The sequence below is a fragment of the Hemiscyllium ocellatum genome, chromosome 8 (genome assembly GCF_020745735.1).
Source record: "Hemiscyllium ocellatum isolate sHemOce1 chromosome 8, sHemOce1.pat.X.cur, whole genome shotgun sequence".
NCBI classification, from domain to species: Eukaryota; Metazoa; Chordata; class Chondrichthyes; order Orectolobiformes; family Hemiscylliidae; genus Hemiscyllium; species Hemiscyllium ocellatum.
The window spans coordinates 65,185,697-65,211,482 of NC_083408.1; the positions used below are offsets into that span (position 1 = coordinate 65,185,697).

General features: G+C 40.7%; 1 protein-coding gene across 3 annotated transcripts in view; it reads right to left on the reverse strand.

The window, feature by feature from the left end:
- Positions 1 to 25,786, reverse strand: part of kiaa0586 (KIAA0586 ortholog) — a 533,649-nt gene that overhangs the window by 193,285 nt on the left and 314,578 nt on the right. For all 3 annotated transcript variants that reach the window (XM_060829108.1, XM_060829107.1, XM_060829109.1), the window contains exon 18: positions 1,997 to 2,181. In XM_060829108.1, coding sequence (XP_060685091.1) covers positions 1,997 to 2,181 — 185 coding nt within the window. The remainder of the gene's footprint in view (positions 1 to 1,996; positions 2,182 to 25,786) is intronic.

Here is a 25,786-nt window from a genome sequence, read left to right on the forward strand (position 1 = left end):
CCAGACCAGGAAACCTCCCTTTTGCAGTTTTCATGGTTTATGGTGGAAACCTACAATTTTATATAAAATTACATAGCATATTCAGCACAAAAAAACATGGCTGTTCAGTCTGACCAGTCCATTCCAGTTAAGCTCTATTTGAGCCTCTCCTGTCTTGCCGTATCTGGTTTTAACAGCATAATATTCTATTGCCTTCTCCTGTAACGGTTTAAATGTCTCTAATCAGTCTCAACTATTCCCTGCTGTGGCTTGTTCTACATCTTCCAACTCAGTACTTAAAACCATAGAATCTCTACAGTACAGAAAGAGGCCATTCTGCCCATCGAGTCTGCAGCAACCCTCCGAAGATCATCCCAGCCAGAACCAGCCCCCAATCTATTCCTGTAACCACAGATTTAGTCTGCATATCCTGAACAATATGGGCAATTTAGCATCGCCAATCCACCTGACCTGCACATCTTTGGATTGTGGGAGAAAATCCAAGCAGTCACAGGAAGAATGTGCAAACCCCAAGGCTGGAATCAAACCTGGTCATCTGGTATTTAAGACAACAGTGTTAACCACTGGGCCACCATGCCACCCAAGGTTGGTAAAGAAGTCTGTTTGAATACCCTACCTGGTATCATCCTGGCACTGAAACCCATTGGAGTTTTGTTCATTTGTAGGGAAAATGCCTTATACTGCATCCTATTAGTTGATAATAACAGTCAGTGTTTGCTACAAACTGGAAAAATGGTTGGCCTGACCTGTTGCTCAAAGTTTTCAGATACCTTCTCCTTCCAAAGTAATCTAAGGTGGAACAGATATCTTTCAAGACCAAACATGATGGCAGTAGGGCACTTATCAGCAATGATATATAGCAGCTGACGGTTTGACCAGGGCAGCCATTATTATGAAGAATAGTTTAGACATGCCCCAGTTCAACATCAAGCTTACATGATAAGCCGATGGCTAGGGTTCTATTTATAAGGGTGATCTTGTAACATGCCAAATATAAGAATCCCAAGGTATATATTGAACTGTGAATGGATGTTTGCAGTGGGCATTAGTAGAATAGCTACTAATTTACATATAGGATATTTTACACACCATATTGTTGCTACAGAGTTTATTGTTTTGTATGGTTTGCAGTGGGTGAAGGAGCATTGAAGTGTCAGAGTTTGGCAGGGAACTTGGGTGGGAGCATATCTTAATTGGGGATGGCATAGAGATTGGATTGTGGAGCATAAGTTGTTAAATGGTTACAAGAAGAGAAGAGAAAATGCTTCAAGAATATCCTCAAAGGCTCCTGATAAAATGCAATATCCCCACCAGTTTGTGGGAATCTCTTTCCCAAGACCACCCAAGATGGAGAAGAAGCATTTGTAAAGGTGAAAACAATCTCAAGCATCTCCAATAGGCCCAAGTGGAAGTAATGCATAAACAATGGAAGAAATTTAGGAAGGTGTGAGCATCCTACCTGCTTAAACACCATCTGCGCCCCCCCCCTCAATCCTGCATTGGACTTTAGTCACCTCACCACCCAAAACTCTAGAGTGGAGCAGAGGGTAGGCTAGTATCAGGGAAATGAAGAGAGTCGTCTGAAATTACCTCTCAAGAAGTTTCCTCATGCAGACTTTGGTTTATGACACCTTTGAGCTGCTGTAAATCATGGTTCTTTGAAAAGCTGGCCTAACGCTGATGACTAGAATTTTCCACCTCTGCAAATGAGCTGGTCAAGTCAGGAGTTCAGAATATGAACTCATGAGTCAAAATAACTCTTAAAAAGGGATTCATGAAAATCAAAGACTCTTGGAAATGGGGTTGGGAATCCCAGAATTGAATTCTAACTGCCATTTGCAATTCTGGGTGGGTGGGTATGTTGGGGGGCGCGGGGGGGGGGGAAGGCAGGGGAGTTGGGGAGGTGGTGGTGGAGAGCTAGCTCCATGAAATTGATGGAGTTGCAATGATGAGAGAAGCAAGTGCCAGTCACTGGTTACCTTCAATGGTGCCATACCTGGACAGTTAACTTGATTGGGTCCCTCTTTTCAGATTTCATGTGTACAACAGCTATGTTGGACTTTTTCGCCTGAAGCTCTAATTTTGGAAGAGTTGAGGAAGCTGAGATTGGTATGACGGAGGGTGCACTACTAATAATCAAATCTGCAGCTTGTGGAACACCATTATCAATCCGTGGTTCACCTAGAAATGGAGAGGAAAAGTGATTGATGAAGATGACAAGAAATACTTATACTGATTAGTTTTGATATCATTCTAAACTGGTTATTCAGCTCACAGGTAACAGAGTTTGGTACTATATTCCATGTTTACATCCAGTTAGAACACCAAAAATATGAGAAATGTCTTGGAGAGGGACTCATATTTCTTTGCTTCAGTATACACCAGAATCAGATTAGCACTGAACATGCATACTTACTGATGTGTTTCCTTTTAGACTAATAAAAAGAGGTTTACAATAATAAAAAGGCCACTGTTCCTAGATTCAGAATAGTGGCCTTAATGTTTTGCTCAGTGGTATTATAGCGTCTTCTGCATTAAAAAAAACACACATTTTAAAATTGGAAAACTTTGAGTATAAACTAATAGTTACTGTGACATACTTTGGGAATCTGGTAGGTGCTTCCGAGTGCAAACTGTGAGTAGAAAACATAAACCACTTTGCACAGAAAGAATGATCCATGTTTGTGCTAAAGCAGTCAATTGTGGCTATGTTACACTGAGTACACTATTAGATTCAGCAGTCATAGGAAAAATGCTATAGTCTATCATAAAGGAAGTAAGAGTGGAGGACTTGGAAATACAAATAAAATCAAGCAGTCAGCATGGCTTCATGAAGGTGAAATCATGCCTGCCAAATTAATTAGAATTCTTTGGGGATTAAAAGGTTGGATAGATAAAGGGGAGCCAGAAGATGTAACATATTTGAATCTCCAAAAGACATTCAATACGGTATCACACACTGAGCAAGTTAATAAGAAAAGCACAGCAAGTCAGGCAGCATCCAAGGAGCAAGAGAATTGATGTTTTGGGCAAAAGCCCTTCATCAGGAATGAAGCTGGGAGCTAAGGGGATGGTGAGATAAATGGGAAGGGGGGTGGAGCTGGGGGAGGGGTGGCGGAGGTAGCTGAGAGTGCAATAGGTAGATGAAGGTGGAGGTAATGGTGATACATTGGAGAGGAGGATGGAGCATACATGTGGAAAGGAAGATGGACAAATAGGACAGGACATGAGGGCGATGTCAAGTTGGAAGGTTGGAACTGGGATAAGGTTGGGGGAGGGGAATGAGGAAACTGGTGAAATCCACATTGATGCTGTGGGGTTGGAGAGTTCAGAGGCAGCCGATGAGGTGTTCTTCCTCCAGGCGTCGGGTGGTTAGGGAGTGGATGGAGGAGGATCAGGACCTGCATGTCCTTGGCGGAGTAGGATGGGGAGTTGAAGTGTTTGGCCACGGGGTGGTAGGGATTGTTGGTGTGGGTGTCCTGGAGATGTTCTCTGAAACGCTCTGTGAGTAGGCGTCCTGTCTCCCCAGTGTAGAGGAGACCGCATCGGAACCAACAGATACAGTAAATGATGTGTGGAAGGTACAAGTTTGTTAGAGGATTTGACCGGACAGATGTGGAGAGATTATTTTACATTGTGGGAGAGTCCAGGACCAGAGGGCACAATCTCAGAGAAAGTGGTTGCCCATTCCACACAGAGATGAGAGTAGTCAGTCATGGAATTCTTTATCACAGAAGGCTGTCATGACTGGGTCTTTAGGTATTCAAAACTGACAGCAATTTTTAATTATTGCACAAATCAGGGATTATGAGGATAAGACAGGAAAGTGGAGTTGAGGATTATCAGATCAGCCATGATCTCACTTCATTTTGGAGCAGACTCAAAGGGCTGAATGACCCAATTCTTCTTCTATGTCTATGGTCTTCACTGCACAAGAGACATAAGGAAAAGTCAGCAAGGATTCCCATTTACTAAGCAATGACTCAATAGTACATAATGCATTTCATCCCAATAAAGGTACAAATTCAGTAGAAATTAATAGAATCAAAAAGCAGTGCATTTGCCAACACAGAACTTGAGACACATTTTGTCAAAGCTTTGTCTTGTACTCAATTTGCAGGAAACACCCATGTAAATATAAAACAACACTTATGTGATATGAGAGGATATTGCTGATTGATTGGCAAATAAACTCTGATTGCCTGGAGCATCAGAGGCTGAGGGATGACCTTATAGAGGTTTACAAAATTATGAGGGGCATGGATAGGGTAAATAGGCAAAGTCTTTTCGCTGGGGTGGGAGAGTCCAGAAATAGATGGCATAGGTTTAGGGTGAGAGGGAAAAGATATAAAAGAGACCTAAGGGGCAACCTTTTCACACAGAGGGTGGTACGTGTATGGAATGAGCTGCCAGAGGAAGTGGTGGAGACTGGTACGATTGCAACATTTAAGAGACATTTGGATGGGTATATGAATAGGAAGAGTTTGGAGTGATATGGGCTGGATGCTGGCAGGTGGGACTAGATTGGGTTGGGATATCTGGTCGGCATGGACGGTTTGGACCAAAGGGTCTGTTTTCATGCTGTACATCTCTATGACTCTATGACTTATGACAAAAGTCAGTTAACTGCCAAGTTTTGTTTAAATTTTAAACCAGACAGGCTGGCTCTGATTGATAAAGGCAATACAATGGGAAATGATCCAGAGAATGGCTGTCATCTATTTTGTTTAACTGAAACATGGTATGTCTTCATGTTCTTTCTTTCAACAAAAGACAAATTCCTGTGTACGAATATGTGTAGCTTCTAGTTCACTCAAATGTCTGTCACTGTTAAGCCAATTGACATTCCTAAACTTCTTGTCAGCATAATTCTTTTACACACTGTGGGTTATTTAGCAAATATTGTTCCTTTCCCAAATTACATTTAATTTTGGAGGTGGTGTTTTAGGTTTTGCAAGCATGAGCTGGTTGGGTCTTGTCAGATAAAGGGAAATGCTGTTTGATACAATCTGGAACATAAAGCCTACACACGTTGCTTCACACTGGCACTGAAATTCTCACAGCATGTGACTAATTTGTGTGATAGATTGAACGTCATTTGGCTTGATGGCAACATCCTGGTAGCGGTATGCCATTACTCATGTTGCTACTACATTCCTCTCATTAAAGGCATTTTCTCTCATTTCTCTTGTTGCTTAATCCCTTCCCTAATGGTCCACCTACAGCAAATGGACTACAGAGATTCAAGAAGGTTGCTGACCACCATTTTCTCAAGGGTAATCAGGGATGGACATTAAATGCGGTCTTAGCCAATGATGTCAAGATCCCATGATTGAACAAAAAAAAGCTTTCAATCTTTTTACCTTTCCAGAATTATCTAAGGTAGACGTGACACTTTTAATGACCAAAAGTGAAAGCCGTAAGCCCATTCATCAATTTATGTGATATACAGTGAGAAATAAACTGATCAGTGTTGCTATCACCCCGCAGGATGACTTTGCTATGCTGTATTTCAGTGTGCAGTTTGCCTTGCCTAAACAATGGCCAGATTGGTTCTGGCCAATTAGCCTGACCTTGGCCACAGGTCAGATTTTGGAGTCCATTGTTCAGTATGAGATTTCAGAATACTTGGAAGCATATGGTAAAGTATGGCAAAGTCAGCATGATTTCATCAAGGGGAGGTCATGTCTTTCAAATACGTTAGAATTCTTTGAGGAGGTAATGAGCAGGTTAGACCAAGGAGAGTCAATGGATGTTATCTACTTGGACTTCCAGAAGGCCTTTGACAAGGTGCTGAACAGGAGGCTGCTGTGTAAGATAAGAGCCCATGGTGTTAAAGTCAAGGTACTAGCATGGATAGAATATTGGCTGTCTGGCAGAAAGCAGAGAGTGGGAATAAAAGGGTCCTTCTCAGGATGGCAGCCGGAGACTAGTGATGTTCCACAAGGATTAGTGTTGAGACCAGAACTTTTCACTTTATACATTAATGATTGAGATGAAGGAACTGAGGAAACTCTGGCTAAGTTTGCAGATGATACAAAGATAGGTGGAGGGACAGGAAGTATTGAGGAGGTGGGGAGGTTGCAGAACGATTTAGACAGGTTAGGACTGGGCAAAGTGGCAGATGGAATACAATGTGTGAGGTCATGTACTTTGGCAGGAAGAATAAGGGCATAAACAATTTTTTAAAGGGGGAGAAAATTCAGAAATCTGAAGTGCAAAGGGACTTGAAAGTCCGAGTCCAGGATTCTCTTAAGGTTAACTTGCAGGTTGATTTGATAGTAAGGAAGACAAATTAAATGTTGGCATTTAATTCGAAAGGACTAGAATATAAAGTTATTGTCCAACTGCCCTAATATCACTGTATGTCATGGACAGAATCGGTCTACAATGACCTGTGTGTGTGAAAGAGAGAAAGAAAGAAAAGCTAAATAGAGTCAGCAAGTCTCTCTTATTCAGATCTAAAATCAGCTGGAAGCTTGTGCTCAGATTGAAGAGAATGGGGTCACGATGGTTTTAATTAATGCTAGATTTGACTAGAGGGAGGCATTGCCAGGACGACCCATATTGTAGAAGTCAGTTTTAGATTACAGGTTATCTGGATGGAAAAAGAAAAAGGAACTAAGAATCACTTTGGACTGGCTCCTGGGGAACGAAGTGTCAAGAGGGATATGGGCCAAGTGCTGTAAAATGAGACTAGATTAATTTAGGAGACCTAGTTGGCATGGACAAGTTATACAGAAGGGTCTCTTTCCATGCTAGACATCGTTATGACTTTATAACTTAAAGGACAGGAAAGAGTAACTGTAGCAGGCAATAAGGTAAAAACAATGACTGCAGATGCTGGAAACCAGATTCTGGATCAGTGGTGCTGGAAGAGCACAGCAGTTCAGGCAGTGCCACTAATCCAGAATGTACCAGGCAATATTCAATCTTTCCAAATGATAATCAGGGGGAACTGTTTTAGATATAAGTTGCCTACTAAAATAATTTTTAGTCAATGTTACTTTAAGTCTGTATGCTACAAGAAAGGTTTTAAAACTTAAAGTCTTGCATGAGACCATTCCAGAGTATTCATGGAAATTCAAATTTATTTTTAGAAGTTATTGGTTTCAATGGGGATTATACCGAGAGCGAAACTGGTTTGGTGAAAGTATTGAGAAGCATAGGACACAAATTTAAGGTAATTGACAAAAGAACCAAAGGGAACATGAGAAAACATTTTTCTTATGCAATGAGTGGTTAGGATATCGTATGCACTGCCTTGGGAGAGTTAGTGCAGGCAGGTTCAATTATGGCTTACAAATGGGAACTGGTTGAGCACTAACAATAAAAAAAATTGCAGGAATTTAACTGGTCAAGTTAAATTGCTCTTGCAGAGGACTGGTACAAACTCAGTGAGCCAATGGCCTCTTTTCATGCTGTAACTATTCATTAATTCTATGAACAAAAGCTGCCTAAAGTTCTCTCGGACTCTCTTTTACACCATACTAAGAGAGATGCTGCCAGCTGATGAGAGGAAGAAGGTTGCTTACAGAACAGTGTGTTTGAAGCGGCAGAAAAACTAAGTAGCAGGAGGGTGAGGATTCACTCCAAGATAGTGTGCTGCGAGAATTTATCATGTCAAAATGGTAAGTCAAACTCCCAACACTGACTTCCCTAGTCTTTGTTTGAACAGAACTGCTGAGACAAACTCAGCTGTCAGCTTCACTCATTCCTATCATTCAAGACATTTCCTCACATTTCCATCTGATCAGCTGTCACCAATTGTCACCCTCACCTTATTCTCATGTCAAAGCCATCCCTCACAATAAAAATTCCTAAGTTTGATCTTCCACACTCTCAGCACATTTCGTGGATAAGGGAAAAGTGATGCCCTCAAAATTATATTGATAATGAATTTGTGCTGAAGAACAAGAGAGTGGTGAAAGGAATATCAATTTTTGAAAAGGAAAACTGAGCTAACCTAGGTAACTACAAGTCAGTCAGTTTTGCAACTGAGATAAAGAAAATTTGGAACATATAATTAAAGTTGCAATTATTACATTCTGATAAATTTCATCATCATAGTATTAGGAAATGACAGATATGGTGGAATGACACATAGTACAATTGGAATTTCAGAAAACTACTAACAAGGCAGAACAAAAGTGAGTATTTGTGATATTTAAGGCTACAAAACTAGGAGAGTAAAAATAAATTAATTTTAAAAAGGTTAGAAGGAAGAAAGAGAGAGGAGAAATTTAGAATAGTTTGTCAGACTGATTGCAAGTGGATAGTGATGCATTAAGTTTTGATGTCAAGAACCTACTTATGTTTATTGATCATATCAATAATTTGTGTTAAGACCAAGAGGGACTATTTGTCAAATTCGCACATTACTAGAACAAGAAGGTTTGAAGAAAAATAATTGTGTATAAAAGGAAGACGCAAGGAATATTGATATAATGATGGAAGGGGCAAAAAGCAAGCTGATGGCATTCACTGACACTTTAGATGATGTGCTACATACTGTACAAGTTGTTGGCCTTGTCAGTAACACCCACATCTTCCAAAAAGAAATCAAGCTAAGCTACGTTTGAGTTTTATGGAAAGAGTTACAGATGAAAAAATTGAAAATGAGGCAGATTGACATAAAATTTTACGAAGGTAAAATTGGGAATACTGCATACTGCTCTGGGTTCCGCACTATGGAAAAAAACATTGATCGACACAGAGGGGGTGATACACATTAACCGGGATGTCATCTAATATTACAAAATACAAATACAAAGAGTGCATCAAAGTTGTTAATATTTTCATTATGAAGAGAGAAGATGATAGAATTATTTGAGAGGTACGTTTAACTGTGTGAAAGGTTAGCAATGGGTAGACATAAACAGACTGTTTTGGTGGTTGAATGCTAGAACATAAAGTGGCCTAGATATAAGATTATTTGAAAGAGATAGAATTCAAAACTTTTTTTTTCTTTTTACACAGCTTTGTGAAGCAATGGTGACTGAAGCAGACATAATATCAACATTAAGAATAAAGTGTCAGAAGTGTTTGAAAGAGAGAAGTATTAAAAGGAATTGAAGAATGGTGAGGATATGGGATTAGGACAACTGTTGAGTGGAGGATAAACACTAACATGAGGTAATAGACCAAATGACTTCATTTTATGTTCTGTAACATAACTGCAGTTATCTACATTCCTGATCCCTTTAAGATGAAAACCTCAATTATATGTACCTTGATTCTTCTGTTCTCTAATGAACACAGCCCAAGTAATTTGGCCCTATCCTGATTTGAAGGTTGGGGAAGACAGTGAAATGGTAGTAATGTCACTTAACTAGTAATCTGGAGGGCCTAATGTTCTGGATGAACCATGGCAGCTGGTGGAATTCAAACTCTACTTAGAAAGCGAGAATACAAAATGTTAGTTTCAATGATGTTGTTATGAAACTAGCGTTAATTCTGACAAGAGTCCACCTGATTCATCAAATCCATTTAGAGCTGGAAATCTGCCATCCTGACCAGGTCTGCCCTATATGCACCCCAAAACCCACTTAGTTCAAAGGCTTTTAGCCATAGGCAATCAACAGTGGTCCTTGACTGTAATATCCATAAAAGAATAAATGAGATAGTAACAGACAAGTATAAACCCTGACGTATAAATACAAATGCTACAAGAATCAGCAATAAGAAGCTAAAATTGGAGGCAATAGGAACAACATGGAACCATTTACATTATAACAATCAGAACCTTGACCAATCCCAGAGGGCAGGAACTAATATATTCATATTACCATTTGATAGTCATGGATAGATTATGCAAGAAAATATATAAAAGAATAGGAGTTGGTGCAGCCAGACACAACACCTGGCAGGTCAAAGAAATTATTGAACTGTGAGGCAGAAGAAAAATGCAAAAACAGCAACTCCAGGTTGATTTCTCCAACTGGAAAACAAAAGTCCAACCAGGGCCATGCACTGGAACTCCAGATCAGGACAAACAAAATTACTCCATGAAGTCATAAGAAATGTAGTCAAAAGAACACATTTCAGGGTGAACTTCAATCAACCTGATATAAATCAGGTCAGACCTGGACATTTAAAGGCAAAGCTGCTTCATAGCACAGGCATAATAAAAGTCACCAGAGGTATAATGCAACTCAGCCTTGGCATTTTGAGTCAAAGAATATGGTGCTGGAAAAGCACAGCTAGTCAGGCAGCATCTGAGGAGCAGGAGAGTCAACATTTCGGGCATAAGCCCTTCATCAGTGATGAGGATATTTTGAATCAAGATTGAAATTATTCAATATCCAGCTGAATTACAAAAATGGAAACCATGGAATTTTAATGGACAGCTATTGCAGAGCACTTCTGCTTAACTTATTTTTATATTCAGAAATTCAAAAGTGGACAGCAACAGTTCAAGGAGGCTATTTTTCTTGTAGGCAATTATGAATGGGCAAAAAATGTTGATATTGCCAGCAATGCTTACTTCCTATGATAAGAATAAAAATTAAACTAGTAATCCAATACCCTCCTCCTGCAGGGGCCTCCAGGCCTGGTGTGGCGACCTCCTGGCCTGGTGCAGTGACCTCCCTTCGAGCCTAGCATGGTGGCCCCCAGCCTGGTCCTGCAATCTCCCAACGTGGCGCAGCTACCTCCGAGCCTGGCGTGGCAACTTCCTGGCTTGGCATGGCGGCCTTCCCCCTTGCTTGATGTGGCGGTCTCCCAGCCTGTCATAGCAATCTGTCTCCCAGCCTGGCACAACGGCCTCCTAGCCTGATGTGGCAACCTCCAAACGTGGCTTGTCGCCGGCATGGAGTGGAGCCAGAGCCCAGCACAGGCTGGAAGTTAAGCACCAGTGTGGTCTGCTGTACTGAACTTTTATTTCTTGTAACTAAAGAAGCTATGCCAAGATACGTTTGTCTCTAAGTTGGTGCTAAAATTGACGACATGTAAACTTTTCACTGTACTCATTGAGTATATGTGACAATGAAGGCTATTCTATTCTATTCTATTCAGAGGCCCGGACTAATATTTCAAAATCCCAAGCTCCAATCCCATAATAGTCGCTGATGATATTCAAATGAATACATTAGGAAAATCTTAAAATGTTTGCCTCGGTGAAGATAACTACGAAATCTTTATGAAAATAACGGATTGTCATAAAAAATGCCCTTTCTGTCAGCAAATCTGCCATCCTTACCTGGTGTAGTCCACAATTTTACTCCAGACTCACAGCAATATAGTTTACTCAAACAATCCTCTGCAAAGGCCTAAAAAACCACCTTCTGAAACAGCTTAGAAAAACAGTTGGTTAGATCAAATCACTACAGGAAAGTTAAAGAAGAACAAAATCAGGCATTCCACACAGCACAGCCCAGCCCAGACACCAGAAATAGCAATGCTACAACCTGACAAGTTGACCATTCAAAGTCCTCTTCATTAACCAATGCCAAAATTGGGAAGCTTTCCAAGATGAAAGAAACAGCCTGACAAAGTTATACTCTTAAAATCACACCTTTTAGTCAATACCTCATCATAGCTGGATGCATCATTTCCCTTCAGTGTCGAGGTGGCATGACAGAGGAATACAGATGGCAGGATATGACCCTGGCAACACTCAGTATTATATCCAGGTTTCGTGATGTCTTGTAGCATCAGATTAAACACAAGGAAGGAAATCTCCTGCAGATAGTGATCACCACACCTTCCTCTCAGCTGGTGAATTTGTGCAGCTCCATGTTGAACAAAAACTGAAAGAAGCACTGAACATGCCAGGGGCACAGAATGTACTCTAGGTGGGGACCTGGGGGCCTACAATGTTAATTCCAAAGAGCGGATCAGTAGTATCACCATTGAGCAAGCGAGTGGTGTTACGGTTTATTTGCACAATACTGCTGTCCCCTTTATCCCTTCCCATCTTTCCTAAATGTCTTCAAAATGCTCAATCAAATCAATCTTGCTATGAGCTAGGTCTCTTTATTTTTCATTGTTTCATGTAGCAATTTGTATGTGCAGCTCACCAACCTTAATCATAATAATGCACATTAACTTCAAACACATCTTAGACTGTTTCCCATCTGTCCGCAATTTGGTTCCTCATATTTCTCAAGTATTCTTTAGTCCAGTGCTATTCATTTAAAACTTTCCTCACAGGAATTGTTGACCTCCTTGTGAGGAAGAGACAAATTTTTAAGTTGATAATTAATGCGACTAGTTTGGTTTTTAATTCAGATCTAATCATAAACTGCAGCAATACTGTCACTCATTTATATTTGATAAACATTAAAAACCTTGCTTGTTCCTGACCACCTGATGAGCCGATACTGATAAATGGGAGCAAGTGAGGACTGCAGATGCTGGAGATCAGTCAAAAAGTGTGGTGCTGGAAAAGCACAGCAAGTCAGGCAGCTTCCGAGTAGCAGAAGAGTTCTGACGAAGGACTTATGCCTGAAACATTGACTCTCCTGCTCCTCAAATGCTGCCTGACCTGCTGTGCTTTTCGAGTGCCACTCAATACTGACAAATGTTATTAAAATAAGTCTTTTTGATTTAAATCAATGACTTCCATATGTATAACTGCATCAAACCAGAAAAGAACTACCCTCAACAGACTTAAGAAGGACCTGAGGGATAACGTTTCCATGCAGAGGGTGGTGCGTGTACAGAATGAGCTGCCAGAGGAAGTAGTGGAGGCTGATACAATTACAACATTTAAAAGACATCTGGATCGGTATATGAATAGGAAGGGTTGAGAGGGATATAGGCCAAATGCTGGCAAATGGGACTAGCTCAGAGTGGGTTGTCTGGTTAGGGTGGACAAGTCGGACTGAAGATCCTGTTTCTGGGCTGCATGACTAATAGGAGCAACACTTCATTCCTACAGACAGGCCAAGGAAGGAGTAATTTCACATAACTAGGATATATAGCGGCTTATGGAGGCTTTGCTTTGTGAGAATACAGTTAATTACTTTACAATAACTTTAAACTTGCTTTTCCATGGGCATGTATTGTCTTTCTCTGCCCTATATGGTATCAAGCTGCATTTAATGCAACATGGTTATCTAATAGTAATGCAGCATGATTCATAATGGTTATTCCCTAGCTTTCTATGGAGGCAGCACATTGTTTTAATATCTAATATAGCCTGTCACAAAATAATAAATCAAGTGTTTCATTATGTCAGGAGATGGCTGCCTGAAAGCTGTCACCACCATTAACCACAGAACTGTCAACAGTGTCATTGTGGCGACTGCAAGCTAATGATAACCTGACTGCATTGCAGATAGATCGTTTTCCTCGGATGGAAGAGTCCTCAACTAGAGGACACAGATTTAAGGTGAGAGAGGAAAAATTTAAAAAGATCCTGAGAGGTAACTTTTTCATGTAGAGAGTGGTGAGTATGGAACAAGCTGCCAGAGGAAGTGGTGGAGGAATGTTCAATTACAACATTTAAAAGGCATCTGGATATATGAATAGGAAGGGTTTAGAGAGATATGGGCCAAATACTGTCAAATACGACAAGGTGCGAATGAGTGGAAGTGAAGGATCTATTTCCGTGCTGTATGAATCTATGATTGCACAATTTTTAAATTATTCATTTTTTATGTTTATTTAATTTAGCTTTGCCACTCTGAGCTTACAGCTTTTAGAAAACTTGAGTGAAAAATATACAAAATATTCTGTACAATTAGAATGGTTCATAAAAATCAGAAAACTCTGGATGCTGCAAATCAGAAACAAAAACAGAATACAATAGTTCATCCCCTTTTTAAAAAAATCAAATAATACCAAGGCCATTTCTTTTTGTCATTGGATAAAGATGGTTTGCGCTACTGCCTCACATCACAAGCTCAATTGCAGCCTTAGATTACTGTGTGGAATTTGCACACACTCCCAATCTCTATGTAGGGTTCCTCCGAGTGCTCCGATCTCCTCCCACATCCAAAGATATGCAGGTTAGGTGGATTAGCCTTGGGATATGTGGGGTCACGGGGATAGGGTGGGGGTGGCTTGGTGGGATGCTCTTCAGAGAGCTGGTGTGTACTTGAGGGGCCGAATGACCACTTACCCGCTATGATTGTTAAAAGACAATTCTAAAATATTATCTTGGCCAGTCTGAATAGCTGCTTTTATTGTCAATACTGAAACAGCAGTGATGCAAGAAAATGGAATGGTGGCTGCCTGGAACAAAGATGGCATTGTCCAAATAATCATACTATTGACTGAGTCAAAACTCCCATGGCAGTACAATGAAGTAAAAGAGTCTTAAGCTTATTTTTTCCAAGTGAACCAATTCCTTCCATGAACTGTAGTTGCTCCTTAAACAAATGTTAATTTTTCAACTTATCCAAAATAATAAAAGTGAGACAACCCAGTGACTTATATGAGTCTGAGGATACTAAAGGTTTTTTGTCATTACTTGAAAGTGTTTGAGCAATTATCTAACATCCTTGTCATTCTGAAATGCTTATAGTGATTTTTACACCAGTGGAAATATATCCGTTGCTTTCAGTGTGCTGACACAGGAATTTGACTCAGCCCTGTCATGTGATGGTATGGGCAATACCATCTTTGCTCCAGGCAGCTTCCATTCCATTCTGTTGCATCACAGCTGTTTGAGTGTGCTCACCATCACTGCAATATGTAGCACTTATAATAAATGCAGCAATATCGAAAACATTCATTCAGTGCTTAATAGGTCAAGTAAAACATGAGCACTTGTTAGTAAGAAATAAGTGATGTTGACAATTGTGAGACAAAATAATGCTAATTGTCCAGTCTAAATGCTAAAATCCCTGTGGTTACTTTTTTTTTCCCCAAAAGGTAATTGATGTTGTTTTCAAAATAAAGACATTTAAACTTAATATTTAGAGGAGAGAGGATCTTGTTGCTGAACTTGGTCATTTCTGAGGGATTTCTTTTTACACTTCCAGTTTCCTGTTCTTTCCTAAGTAATCTTGCTTTCCTGCTTTTTCCCTATAGTCTTAGAACCATTTAGAATAACTTAATTTAATTCCTCTTCTGAGTCTACTGGAATGCCATGAATAAATCCACAATTGTACATGTACTCATATGTATGCAGGAAGTTTGACACATTTAGTGCAGATGACAACATACAAAATGTAATTATGACTTGTTCTGAAGCTTAAATTGTTACTAACCAAAATAAATTCCCTGAATATGAATCTTTATTCAGGTTTTAACTTCAGGAAAATGACAAACTGTGGAAACTAAAGAAAAAGATCTCTCTTTTAAAGATTTTAACTGGTCCTGAATTACAAAGGTACAATTTAATATGCATTCATCTGCAATAAAATTCTTAAGTACAAAAGGAATTAATAATGCAAGGATTTCTTACTCGTAAACATTTGCCATTAGTATCTCATTTGGCATTTCAATGTGCCTCCTCTAATATTCTTCACTTAAAGCTTCATTTGCTTCCAATGCCCTTTATGAATTTTGAGTGTATGTACAGGGAGCCTTCTTATTAATGCAGGGACTAAAGTTCAATGCTTCTTCAATGATGCTCGCCAGCAGGGTAGCTGAATGACCTTCAATGGCACAGCATTAGCTGGAACTAGCTGCATTTCACCAGTATATTTAATGGGATCACAGCCTCAACAGAGCTCAGCTAAACACTCTAGTTCCACATTATTCATCTGCATAAGATATGCGCCAAGGCACTGCATGGCTGGCTTTCCACAACTAGCAATGACTATTGGATTGTACACATGATATCAGATTTAGCAACCTTTAGATGACATATTTCTGTCTTTGTGATTCAATATCACGGATGGTGTATTTACCCATTAAACCATCAGTGACCAACAGATCTTAGCTTTCATGAAAGCTGCTGTTCATTTTATAACCTAAATTCAGGTTCCTACTTTCTCCTTTGGTTGAACCAGAAATGCGGTTATGGAGATGATAACTGCAACTTGCATTTTTATAATGTTTAAAATATTGTACGATATACTCATTCACTTAACAACAATGTTATCAAACTTAAAATCACGTAAGGAGATATTAGGAGAAGGAACCAAAAGTTTGGTCAAAGAGCTGGTTTTGACACGGAAAGTTAGAGATGTGGAGAAGCTTTGGGAGGGATTTCTAACATTTACAGATCAGGCAACTGTAGACACAGCCTCCAATTGTGGAGTGATAAACATTAGGCATAAGAAAGCAGACTTGGAGACACACAGTGATCTCAGAGGGTCATAGGGCTAGAGAAAGTTATAGGGGAAGGAAGATAGGCCAGTGAAGGATCCAAAAATGTGTTAATAATTAAAACAGTAATTGCTAGTCTGGAAAATAGTTGTCACAGAATGGTTATAGCATAGAAGAAAGCTATTGGACCTATTGCCTGCATTTGGTGGTCCAAAGGAACAATTCACCTAAATGTCATTCCACCAAAATTTTGCTTCTTATCCGCACTATTATTTGTTCTAGACTTGTCTATTGTATTGCACTCTGAGCTGGACTCTTACATTTTCCCTTTGTAATCCTGAACTCATCAAAAACACTACTGTCTGTGTCCTTCGTTCTTTGCTGCCTGCTCTACAAAGCCCAGCCCATCATTCCCCTTACCACAGGCTCTTCAATCCTTCCAGGAGCTGTCAAGAGTTATAAATGCAGTACCTTTAAGACTCAGACAGAGGTCGGAAGATTAAAAATGAGGTAATTCTTGTTTATAGCAGAAACAAAATTTCCAGTGGCTTTTAAAGTGAAATGGCTGAGTCACACTACAGGATCACAAATTATGATTATCCATCATTGTTGCTGGAATTGCAGCAATATAGGTAGGGGAAGAATGAAGTGAAAATTTGGATTCAAGTTGCTTTTTCTGAACAAGAAGCAGAAAGGCAGGAAGGAATAAAGTTGAAAATATTTTTAGAACTGGATGTAACAGAGCTGGATACCAAAGAGGAATTGAAAATTCTAAAGTGAGTTTCCAAAATGTTTTATAGACAGTATTTACAAAAAGGATAAAAAATAGAGCTTGCTGGAAAAGCTCAGCAGGTCTAGTAGCATTTGTGGAGAGAAACCAGAGTTAATGTTTCAGGTTGAAGAAGGGTCACTCGACTTGAAACATTAACTCTAATTTCTCTCCACAGGTGCTATCAGACTTACTGAGCTTTTCCAGCAATCTCTATTTTTGTTTCTGTTTTACAGCATTTGCAGTGCTTTCGATATTTAACAAAAAGAATAACTGTGATCAGTATTTGCTGTATTTAGTAAGATGGAATTTCAGTTCACAGAAGAATATCTCATGGAGTTCGAAAGGTTATGTCAAAGGCTGAAGAAACTCAATTTAGGAATTCTAGAGTCTGTGCTCGTGTTTTATCTATTGGGTTATGAACAAATCTTCCAAACAGTTCACCATTTGATTTGATGGGTGCTGAATTTCATGGGAACAACTCTCTCTTCTGAACAAAGAGTTCTGCCCTAAAAACATTTTCAGGGAGACAATTGTTTCCAGCTACCTTCACAGGATATGATGTGCGTTGTGCACTGATACAGAACATGGAAAACTGTAATGATGTTGTCTTTCAAAGGTTTAGGTATCTGTATGAGGATGGAATTTTTGAAAGATGTTTTGCAGGAGATTGTACCTTTAATTGGTTTCTGAATGAGGAAACATACAGGATTTGGGGTGACAACCGACAGCAAATCAACCCCATAAATCCTTTGAGGTATAATTAATAAGTGGCTCCCCTGTGATTCTAGATACTGCTCTGTCAGAAATTGTCCAAAAGTAAGGAATCTCGTACTGGAAACAACACAAAGCAGATGGTCTGTGGTTAAATATTATATAAATGAACAGTAAGAAAATGTTGTGTTAATGGCCAAAGATTTAGGTAGGCCCATGAATCTCTAAGTTGATGATTTAGTCAATTCTGCTGTATCAGATAGTGAGTGAACCGCAACTGTGTTTGATGTCAATTGCTGAACTATCAGTTAGAAACCTGGGACAAAACAGACAAAAATAGGATCAAAGATTATTAAAACTCCTCCCATGTTCAATTTGGGATGACAATTTGTTATCAATTTTAAAGAGAGTGGTTTTCCCTGGTGAAAGGACTGTGCCATTTCATAAGTACAGATTTCATTCTGAATGACATGCCATTATTACTGAGTAAGCTTCGATTATAAAAGCAAAAATGCATTTGGACATGAAAAATGATAAACATTTGTATTTGTAAAGTGCTAAACCTGAAATTCACAGGATACTGATATCATTGTATTAGGTTGAGGGAACCTGGACTTTTTCATCAAGAGGTATTATTGACTGCTGCAGATAGGAGTCTGGCTTGTAAGACAAGGATTGCAGTATATGGAAACTGCATTTAAAAAATTAGCTCATTCGTCCTTGCAAAAATTGAAGCTCCTGTTAAATGATGTTGCAGTTGTGGATGAACAAAATGTAGAACAGATCACCTTGTAACACTAAATATTGAAATACATCACGACCATTCATAAGTGATCTTTTTAGCCTCCAAATTTAATGTAGTAGTAGCCATGGATCTGAAGAAATGGGGCAAAGATTAGAGTGTCTTTCTATTACATTTTGTAGATGAGGTGAATAAAAACCAAAAGAACTCTGGATGCTGGAAATCAGAAACTGCTGGAAAAACTCAACACGTCTGGCAGCATATCAGTGTAAATGTTTTAGGTCCAGTAACCCTTCCTCAGATATGGAAATCAGAGTTAATGAAATGTTAACTGATTTCTCACTACAGATGCTGCCAGACCTGCTGAGCTTTTCCAGCAATTTCTGTTTTTGTTGTAGGAAATCCACGATAAGTTGGACTGTAGTGTACAAAGTTATGTAAAAGTGGGTCAACAACAAAGTGCTTAACAGTTAGTAGAGGTGAAGCTGTAATGATAGATTTCAGGACTTGAGTGAGAACTTTAATTTTATAACATGCATATTAGCGCAGAAAGTTTGTTCAGAAATGGCTTGTATGAAAGAACCCATGAGTTGAATGAACTGATGAAGTGTTGCACAAAATACTGGAAGATCAGATAAATTCTAAGTTACGAACAGTATTGGCATGGGCTGTACATGCAAAAAATTGCTTAGAGATGCTGACAGAGTTTAAAATTGCCTTCAATACTTCATGACAACTCTCAAGTAAGAATGATCAGCTTGATTTTTTTGCATTCATCTAAATGTGTTACATGATTTTAGGAAAACAGTTTTTTAAAGCTAAGGAATCAGAAATAGTTCACAGAGTACTGAAACATTACTTCATTCTGTCAAGAGGAGATTTCAGATTTAGTGATATGGTTTACTATAACAGAGAAGGACAAGAGGAAACGGACAGGAAAAACTTGACATGACAGGAAACCTTACATAATACAAAAAAGGTATCAAACAATAAAGGCACATTCTTCATGAGTACTGGAGATAAGTTATGAATAGTCAAACTCAGAATTTGGAGAAGTGTTGACGATAAGGCACCATGTACTTTGCATGCATGAATTTTACAACTGTGAAGCACCAGGGGTAGGACTTAGTGCTCAGGGTACACATATTGACTCATGCACGGATTGTGAAGAACATGAAAAAGTAATCCTGTGGGGAACAATTACCAAAAATATATTCTCCTACTGCTGAGAAGATAATTTTGAACAACTTTTTATCCAAGAAAATGCCAGTAAAATGGCTATCAATGCAGCATTCTTTCAGGGTAAGTGCAAATTACTGCAGATGCCGGAATCTGCACTGAAAACCAAAAAAATGTTGGAAATCATAGTAGGTTTGGCAGCATCCTTAGAGAGAGCTCTAATGTAGAGTTATCCAGTCACAAAATATTAGCTTGCTCTCCCTCCATGAATGCTGACTGACCCAATGGGAGTTCCAGCATTTTTTTGTTTTCATTCCTTCATTGTAACCTGACCAACAGGAAAATTCATACAGCCTGCAACTGTAGCAATAGGAATAGAGAGAAAGTTCTGTAAATTGCATAAATGTCTTTATGGATTAAATGGTGCTTTTCTGGTGTGATATTTTCAGTGAAGACATGTGAACATTAAGGAATGTTCATAACTGAAAATGGATCTGGCAATGTTCTATTGCCATTATAGTTGAAAATGTCTGGGCATCCTTATGATGCATGTAGACAGTTTTAGGTGGGCAGCACCAATTCCTTTGAAGAAAAGATTATCTACCAAATTATGAAGGAATTCAAAATTGGCAGTCAAGCTTCTGGACTTTCCAAATTATGTAGGTTTGAAAATTAAGCATGGTGAGACAAATGTAATTCTATACCAAGAATCTTACTTGAAAAATGTTAATCCTATTGCAATTAAATATACCGATATGAGCACAAACATGAGGCTGTTGTCAAGAATGAGTTGAAATAACTAAGGTGTCTTGACAGACAGGAGAAAGTGAGGACTGCAGATGCTGGAGATCAGAGCTGAAAAATGTGTCGCTGGAAAAGCGCAGCAGGTCAGGCAGCATTCAAGGAGCAGGAGAATCGACATTTCAGGCATACGCCCTTCTGCAGGAATGAGGAGGGTGTGCCAAGCAGGCTAAGATAAAAGGTAGGAAGGAGGGGCGTTGGGAATGCGATAGGTGGAAGGAGGTTAAGGTGAGGGTGATAGGCCGGAGAAGGGGTGGGGGCGGAGAGGTCGGGAAGAAGATTGTAGGTCAAGAAGGCGGTGCTGAGTCTGAGGGTTGGAACTGAGATAAGGTGGGGGAAGGGAAATGAGGAAGCTGGAGAAATCTGCATTCATCCTTTGTGGTTGGAGGGTTCCTAGGCAGAAGATGAGGCGTTCTTCCTCCAGGCGTCATGTTGCCATGGTCTGGCGATGGAGGAGACCCCACCTCCCACCACCAAACCATCATCTCCTAGACCATCCATAACCTCATCACCTTAAGGGACCTCCCATCCACCGCCTCCAACCTCATAGTCCCACAACCCGCACCACCTGTTTCAACCTCCTGCCCAAAACCTACAAACCTGAGTGCCCTGGCCGACCCATTGTCTTAGCCTGCTCCTGCCCCACCGAACTCATCTCTGCATACCTTGACACGGTCCCTATCCCCCTTAGTCCAAGAACTCCCCACCTACGTTCGGGACACCACCAACGCCCTCCACCTCCTCCATGATTTTCACTTCCCCGGCCCCCAATGCCTTACCTTCACCATGGACATCCAGTTCCTATACACCTCCATCCCCCATCACGAAGGTCTCAAAGCCCTCCGCTTCTTCCTTTCCCGCCGACCCAACCAGTACCCTTCCACTGACACTCTCCTTTGACTGACTGAACTGGTCCTCACTCTGAACAACTTCTCTTTCCAATCCTCCCCACTTCCTCCAAACCAAAGGAGTAGTCATGGGCACCCGCATGGGCCCCAGCTATGCCTGCCTCTTCGTCGGATATGTGGAACAGTCCATCTTCCGCAGCTACACTGGCACCACCCCCCACCTTTTCCTCCACTACATCAATGACTGTATTGGTGCTACCTCATGCTCCCACAAGGAGGTTGAACAGTTCATCCACTTTACTAACACCTTCCACCCTGACCTCAAATTTACCTGGACCGTCTCAGACTCCTCCCTCCCCTTCCTAGACCTCTCCATTTCTATCTTGGGTGACCAACCCAACACAGACATTCACTATAAACCGACCGACTCCCACAGCTACCTAGATTACACCTCCTCCCACCCTGTCCCCTGTAAAAACGCCATCCCATATTCCCAATTCCTTCGCCTCCGCCGCATCTGCTCCCAGGAGGACCAATTCCAATACCGAACAACCCAGATGGCCTCCTTCTTCTAAGACCGCAATTTTCCCTCAGACGTGGTTGATGATGCTCTCCACCACATCTCCTCTACTTCCCGCTCCTCCACCCTTGAACCCCGCCCCTTCAATTGCCACCAGGACAGAACCCCGCTGGTCTTCACCTACCACCCCACCAAAATCCAGATACATCGTATCATCCTTCGTCATTTCCACCACCTCCAAACAGACTCTGTCACCAATGATATATTTCCCTCCCCTCCCCTATCAGCGTTCCAGAAAGACCATTCCCTCCGCGACTCCCTTGTCAGGTCCAAACCCCCCACCAACCCAACCTCCACTCCCGGCACCTTCCCCTGCAACCGCAAGAAATACAAAACTTGCGCCCACACCTCCCCCCTCACTTCTCTCCAAGGCCCCAAGGGATCCTTCCATGTCCATCACAAATTCATCTGCACCTCCACACACATCATTTACTGCATCTGCTGCACCCGATGTGGTCTCCTCTACTTTGGGGAATCAGGCCGCCTACTTGCGGAACGTTTCAGAGAATACCTCTGGGACACCCTCACCAACCAACCCAACCATCCTGTGGTTGAACACTTTAACTCCCCCTCCCACCCCGCCAAGGGCATGCATGTCCTTGGCCTCCTCCATCGCCAGACCATGGCAACACGATGCCTGGAGGAAGAGTGGCTCATCTTCCACCTAGGAACCCTCCATCCACAAGGGATGAATGCAGATTTCTCCAGCTTCCTCAGTGCCCCTCCCCCCATATTATCTCAGTCCCAACCCTCGGACTCAGCACCACCTTTTTGACCTGCAATCTTCTTCCTGACCTCTCTGCCCCCACCCTCACTCCGGCCTATCACCCTCTCCTTAACCTTCTTCCACCTGTCGCATTCCCAACGCCCCTCCCCCAAGTCCCTCCTCCCTACCTTTTATCTTAGTCTGCTTGGCACACCCTCCTCATTCCTGAAGAAGGGCTTATGCCCAAAACGTCGATTCTCCTGCTCCTTGGATGCTGCTTGACCTGCTGCATTTTTCAGTCTTGACAGACAGTTCAACTGGTTAGGCACACAGACGAGACCAGATGCACCACATCATGTGCTGCAACTTAATTTGGCCACGAACAAAACTAAAGATGAAATACACCTTGAGAGAGAATCAAGCTTAAAAATAAAATCCCAGCACTGGAGAATTTGTGATATTCCTTGTGAGGAACAAAATGGGAAAAACTGCCCCTGGCATGTGAGGCAAAGATAAATAAGAGTGGGGAACAGCACCCTGAAAGAACAATACTAATACAATATTACACAGATACTTGGGCTTTAATGTACATTTTACACAAAAAGCACAAGTGAATAAAGGCCTATGATATAGGGTGTAGGTTTGCTCGCTGAGCTGTAGGTTTGATATCCAGACGTTTCGTTACCTGGCTAGGTAACATCATCAGTGGTGACCTCCAAATGAAGCAAAGCTATTGTCTCCTGCTTCCTATTTATATCTTTCTCCTGGGTGGGGTTCCTGGGGTTTGTGGTGATGTCATTTGATGATGTCATTTCCTGTTCATTTTTTGAGGGGTTGATAGATGGCATCTAGGTCTATGTGTTTGTTTATGAGGTTGTGGTTGGAGTGCCACTACAGCACAGACGAACTACGCAAAACAGAGGAGAACCACCTATATGACGTATTCAAGAAGAACGGATACTCAAAAAATACTGTGCGCAGATTCCTCAAGAACAAACCACGACAAGCAGACCAAACACAGCCAGAAACCCTAACCACCTTACCATATATCAAAGAAGTTTCAGAAATGACAGCCAGACTACTAAGACCCCTTGGAATCCTAGTAGCACACAAACCCACCAACTCTCTCAAACAAAAACTAACAAACTTAACAAAACCTAGTACATCCCATGGATAAAAACCAACATCATCTACAAAATTCCTTGCAAGGACTGCCACAAACACTACGTAGGTCAAACAGGAAGAAAGTTAGCCATCAGGATACACGAACACCAGCTAGCCACAAAAAGGCACGACCCTCTCTCCCTCGTAGCCCTACACACAGATAAAAAAGAAGCCACCTTTTCAACTGGGACAACACATCTATCCTGGAACAGGCTAGGCAAAGGCATACCAGAGAATTCCTAGAGCACTCCAACCACAACGCCATAAACAAACGCATAGATCTAGATGCCATCTATCAACCCCTCAGAAAACAAACAGGAAATGACATCACCACAAACCCCAGGAACAATCCAGGAGAAAGATATAAATAGAAAGCAGGAGACAACAGCTTCGCTTCACTTGGAGGTCGCCACTGATGATGTTACCTAGCCAGGTAATGAAACGTCTGGATATCAAACCTACAGCTCAGCGAGCAAACTTACACCCGAAATCTCAACCTGAGCTACAAACCTTCACAAACCTTGCAAAAGGCCTATGATAGATACAGGCAGTTTAAAGCAGATGCTGGAGAAGAAAGAAACCACAAATCAAAGGTGGGTAGATACGCGTCATCAACATTTGAATGTTTCAGTAAGATGAATGTATCTACAGAAAGATTTTTAAAGATTCTTGAAGAAGTAAGTATCTGATAGTGAGAATCTGAAATTGTGTTTTTAGACCTATATACCCCTGAATAAACACAACCTTTCTATAAATTAAAAGAAGTCTGTCAGAATTAGAAATGCGGGTCCCTTTAAGGCTGAAACACAACAGCTCCAAAGTTAATTGAGTGTCAGTAATGTTCATTAAGATTTTGTATTTAAGAGTGGAGTTTATCCAGAATGTGGTGGTCTTTTCGACAGGGAAATGCAGAACTGATGCAAATGCTAAATTATAGTTATACAATAAAACATTGTAAATCTCAGAAAGTCTTTTATTGTCAAACTCAAAACATGGACATCAGTACATGAAACATTGGTGAAAACCTGTTGTTGCTCTTGATCCATCATTTCTGTCTTAACTCGTATCATTATCAACTCTTTTTGACTTATATGATGATCCTCTTTGTCATTTAATTACTCCCATTTTCTACTCCATCAAAGATCTTCCCTTTTTTGTTACCTTTTCCACTACCTCTCGTATTTCTAACTTTTGTGAGCTCCAATTTTCTTTTCCACAGATGTTGTCAAAGGAATTGAGTATTTCCAGCACTTTAAGTCTTTATTTCAGATTCCTAGTATCCATAATATTTTTATACTGTATTTATTCATCAGTTTTACTTGAAGCAGAATACCTATCAGACAACTTTGGAAAGACAAAAGTCTTTCTATTGCCCAGACAGTGACCATACAAAGGAACTGTTCAATACTGTAAAACGAGGTACAACATTTAGTGCAATAATTGCACATTGTTATCTTCCATTTACTCAAGGAGCAAGTTAATCATTAAAAACTCCTACGAAAGAAATGCTGTACTGCTGCCACTATTTTGTTGTTTGTTTACTGTTTGTTATATTTGTTTGAGAGTTCAAGCCCAAGTTAACTTTGATTACAATGTTATTCTGCTGCCATTTGAAGATCACGGAAACACAAAAGATAAAACCAGTAGCAAGTTCCAAGTCGTCACCATTTGCTGCACAACAAAGTTTTTGCTTTGGGGAGGTGATAGCCTGGTAGGATTATCACTGGACTGTTCATCCAGAGACCCAGATCATGTTCTGGGGACCAATTTGATTCTCGCCGCCTCAGATTGTGTAGTTTGAATTCAATTTTAAAACCTGGAATTCGGAGTCTAATGATGACAATGAATTCATTGTTGATTGTTAGAAAAACCTGTCTGGTTCACTGGTGTCCTTTAGGGAAGGTTACAGACTTCCTTACTTGTTCTGACAAAAAGGAGGCTGTAAGAACACAGAAAGCCAGGCAGCATTAGGAGGTGAAGTGGACGTTTCAGGTGTAACCGTTCTTCAGTTACACCCAAAACATTGCCTTCTCCGCCTCCTGATGCTGCCTAGCTTGCTGTGTTCTTTTAGCTTCCTGCCTGTCTACCTTGAATTCCAGCACCTGCAGTTTTTTTG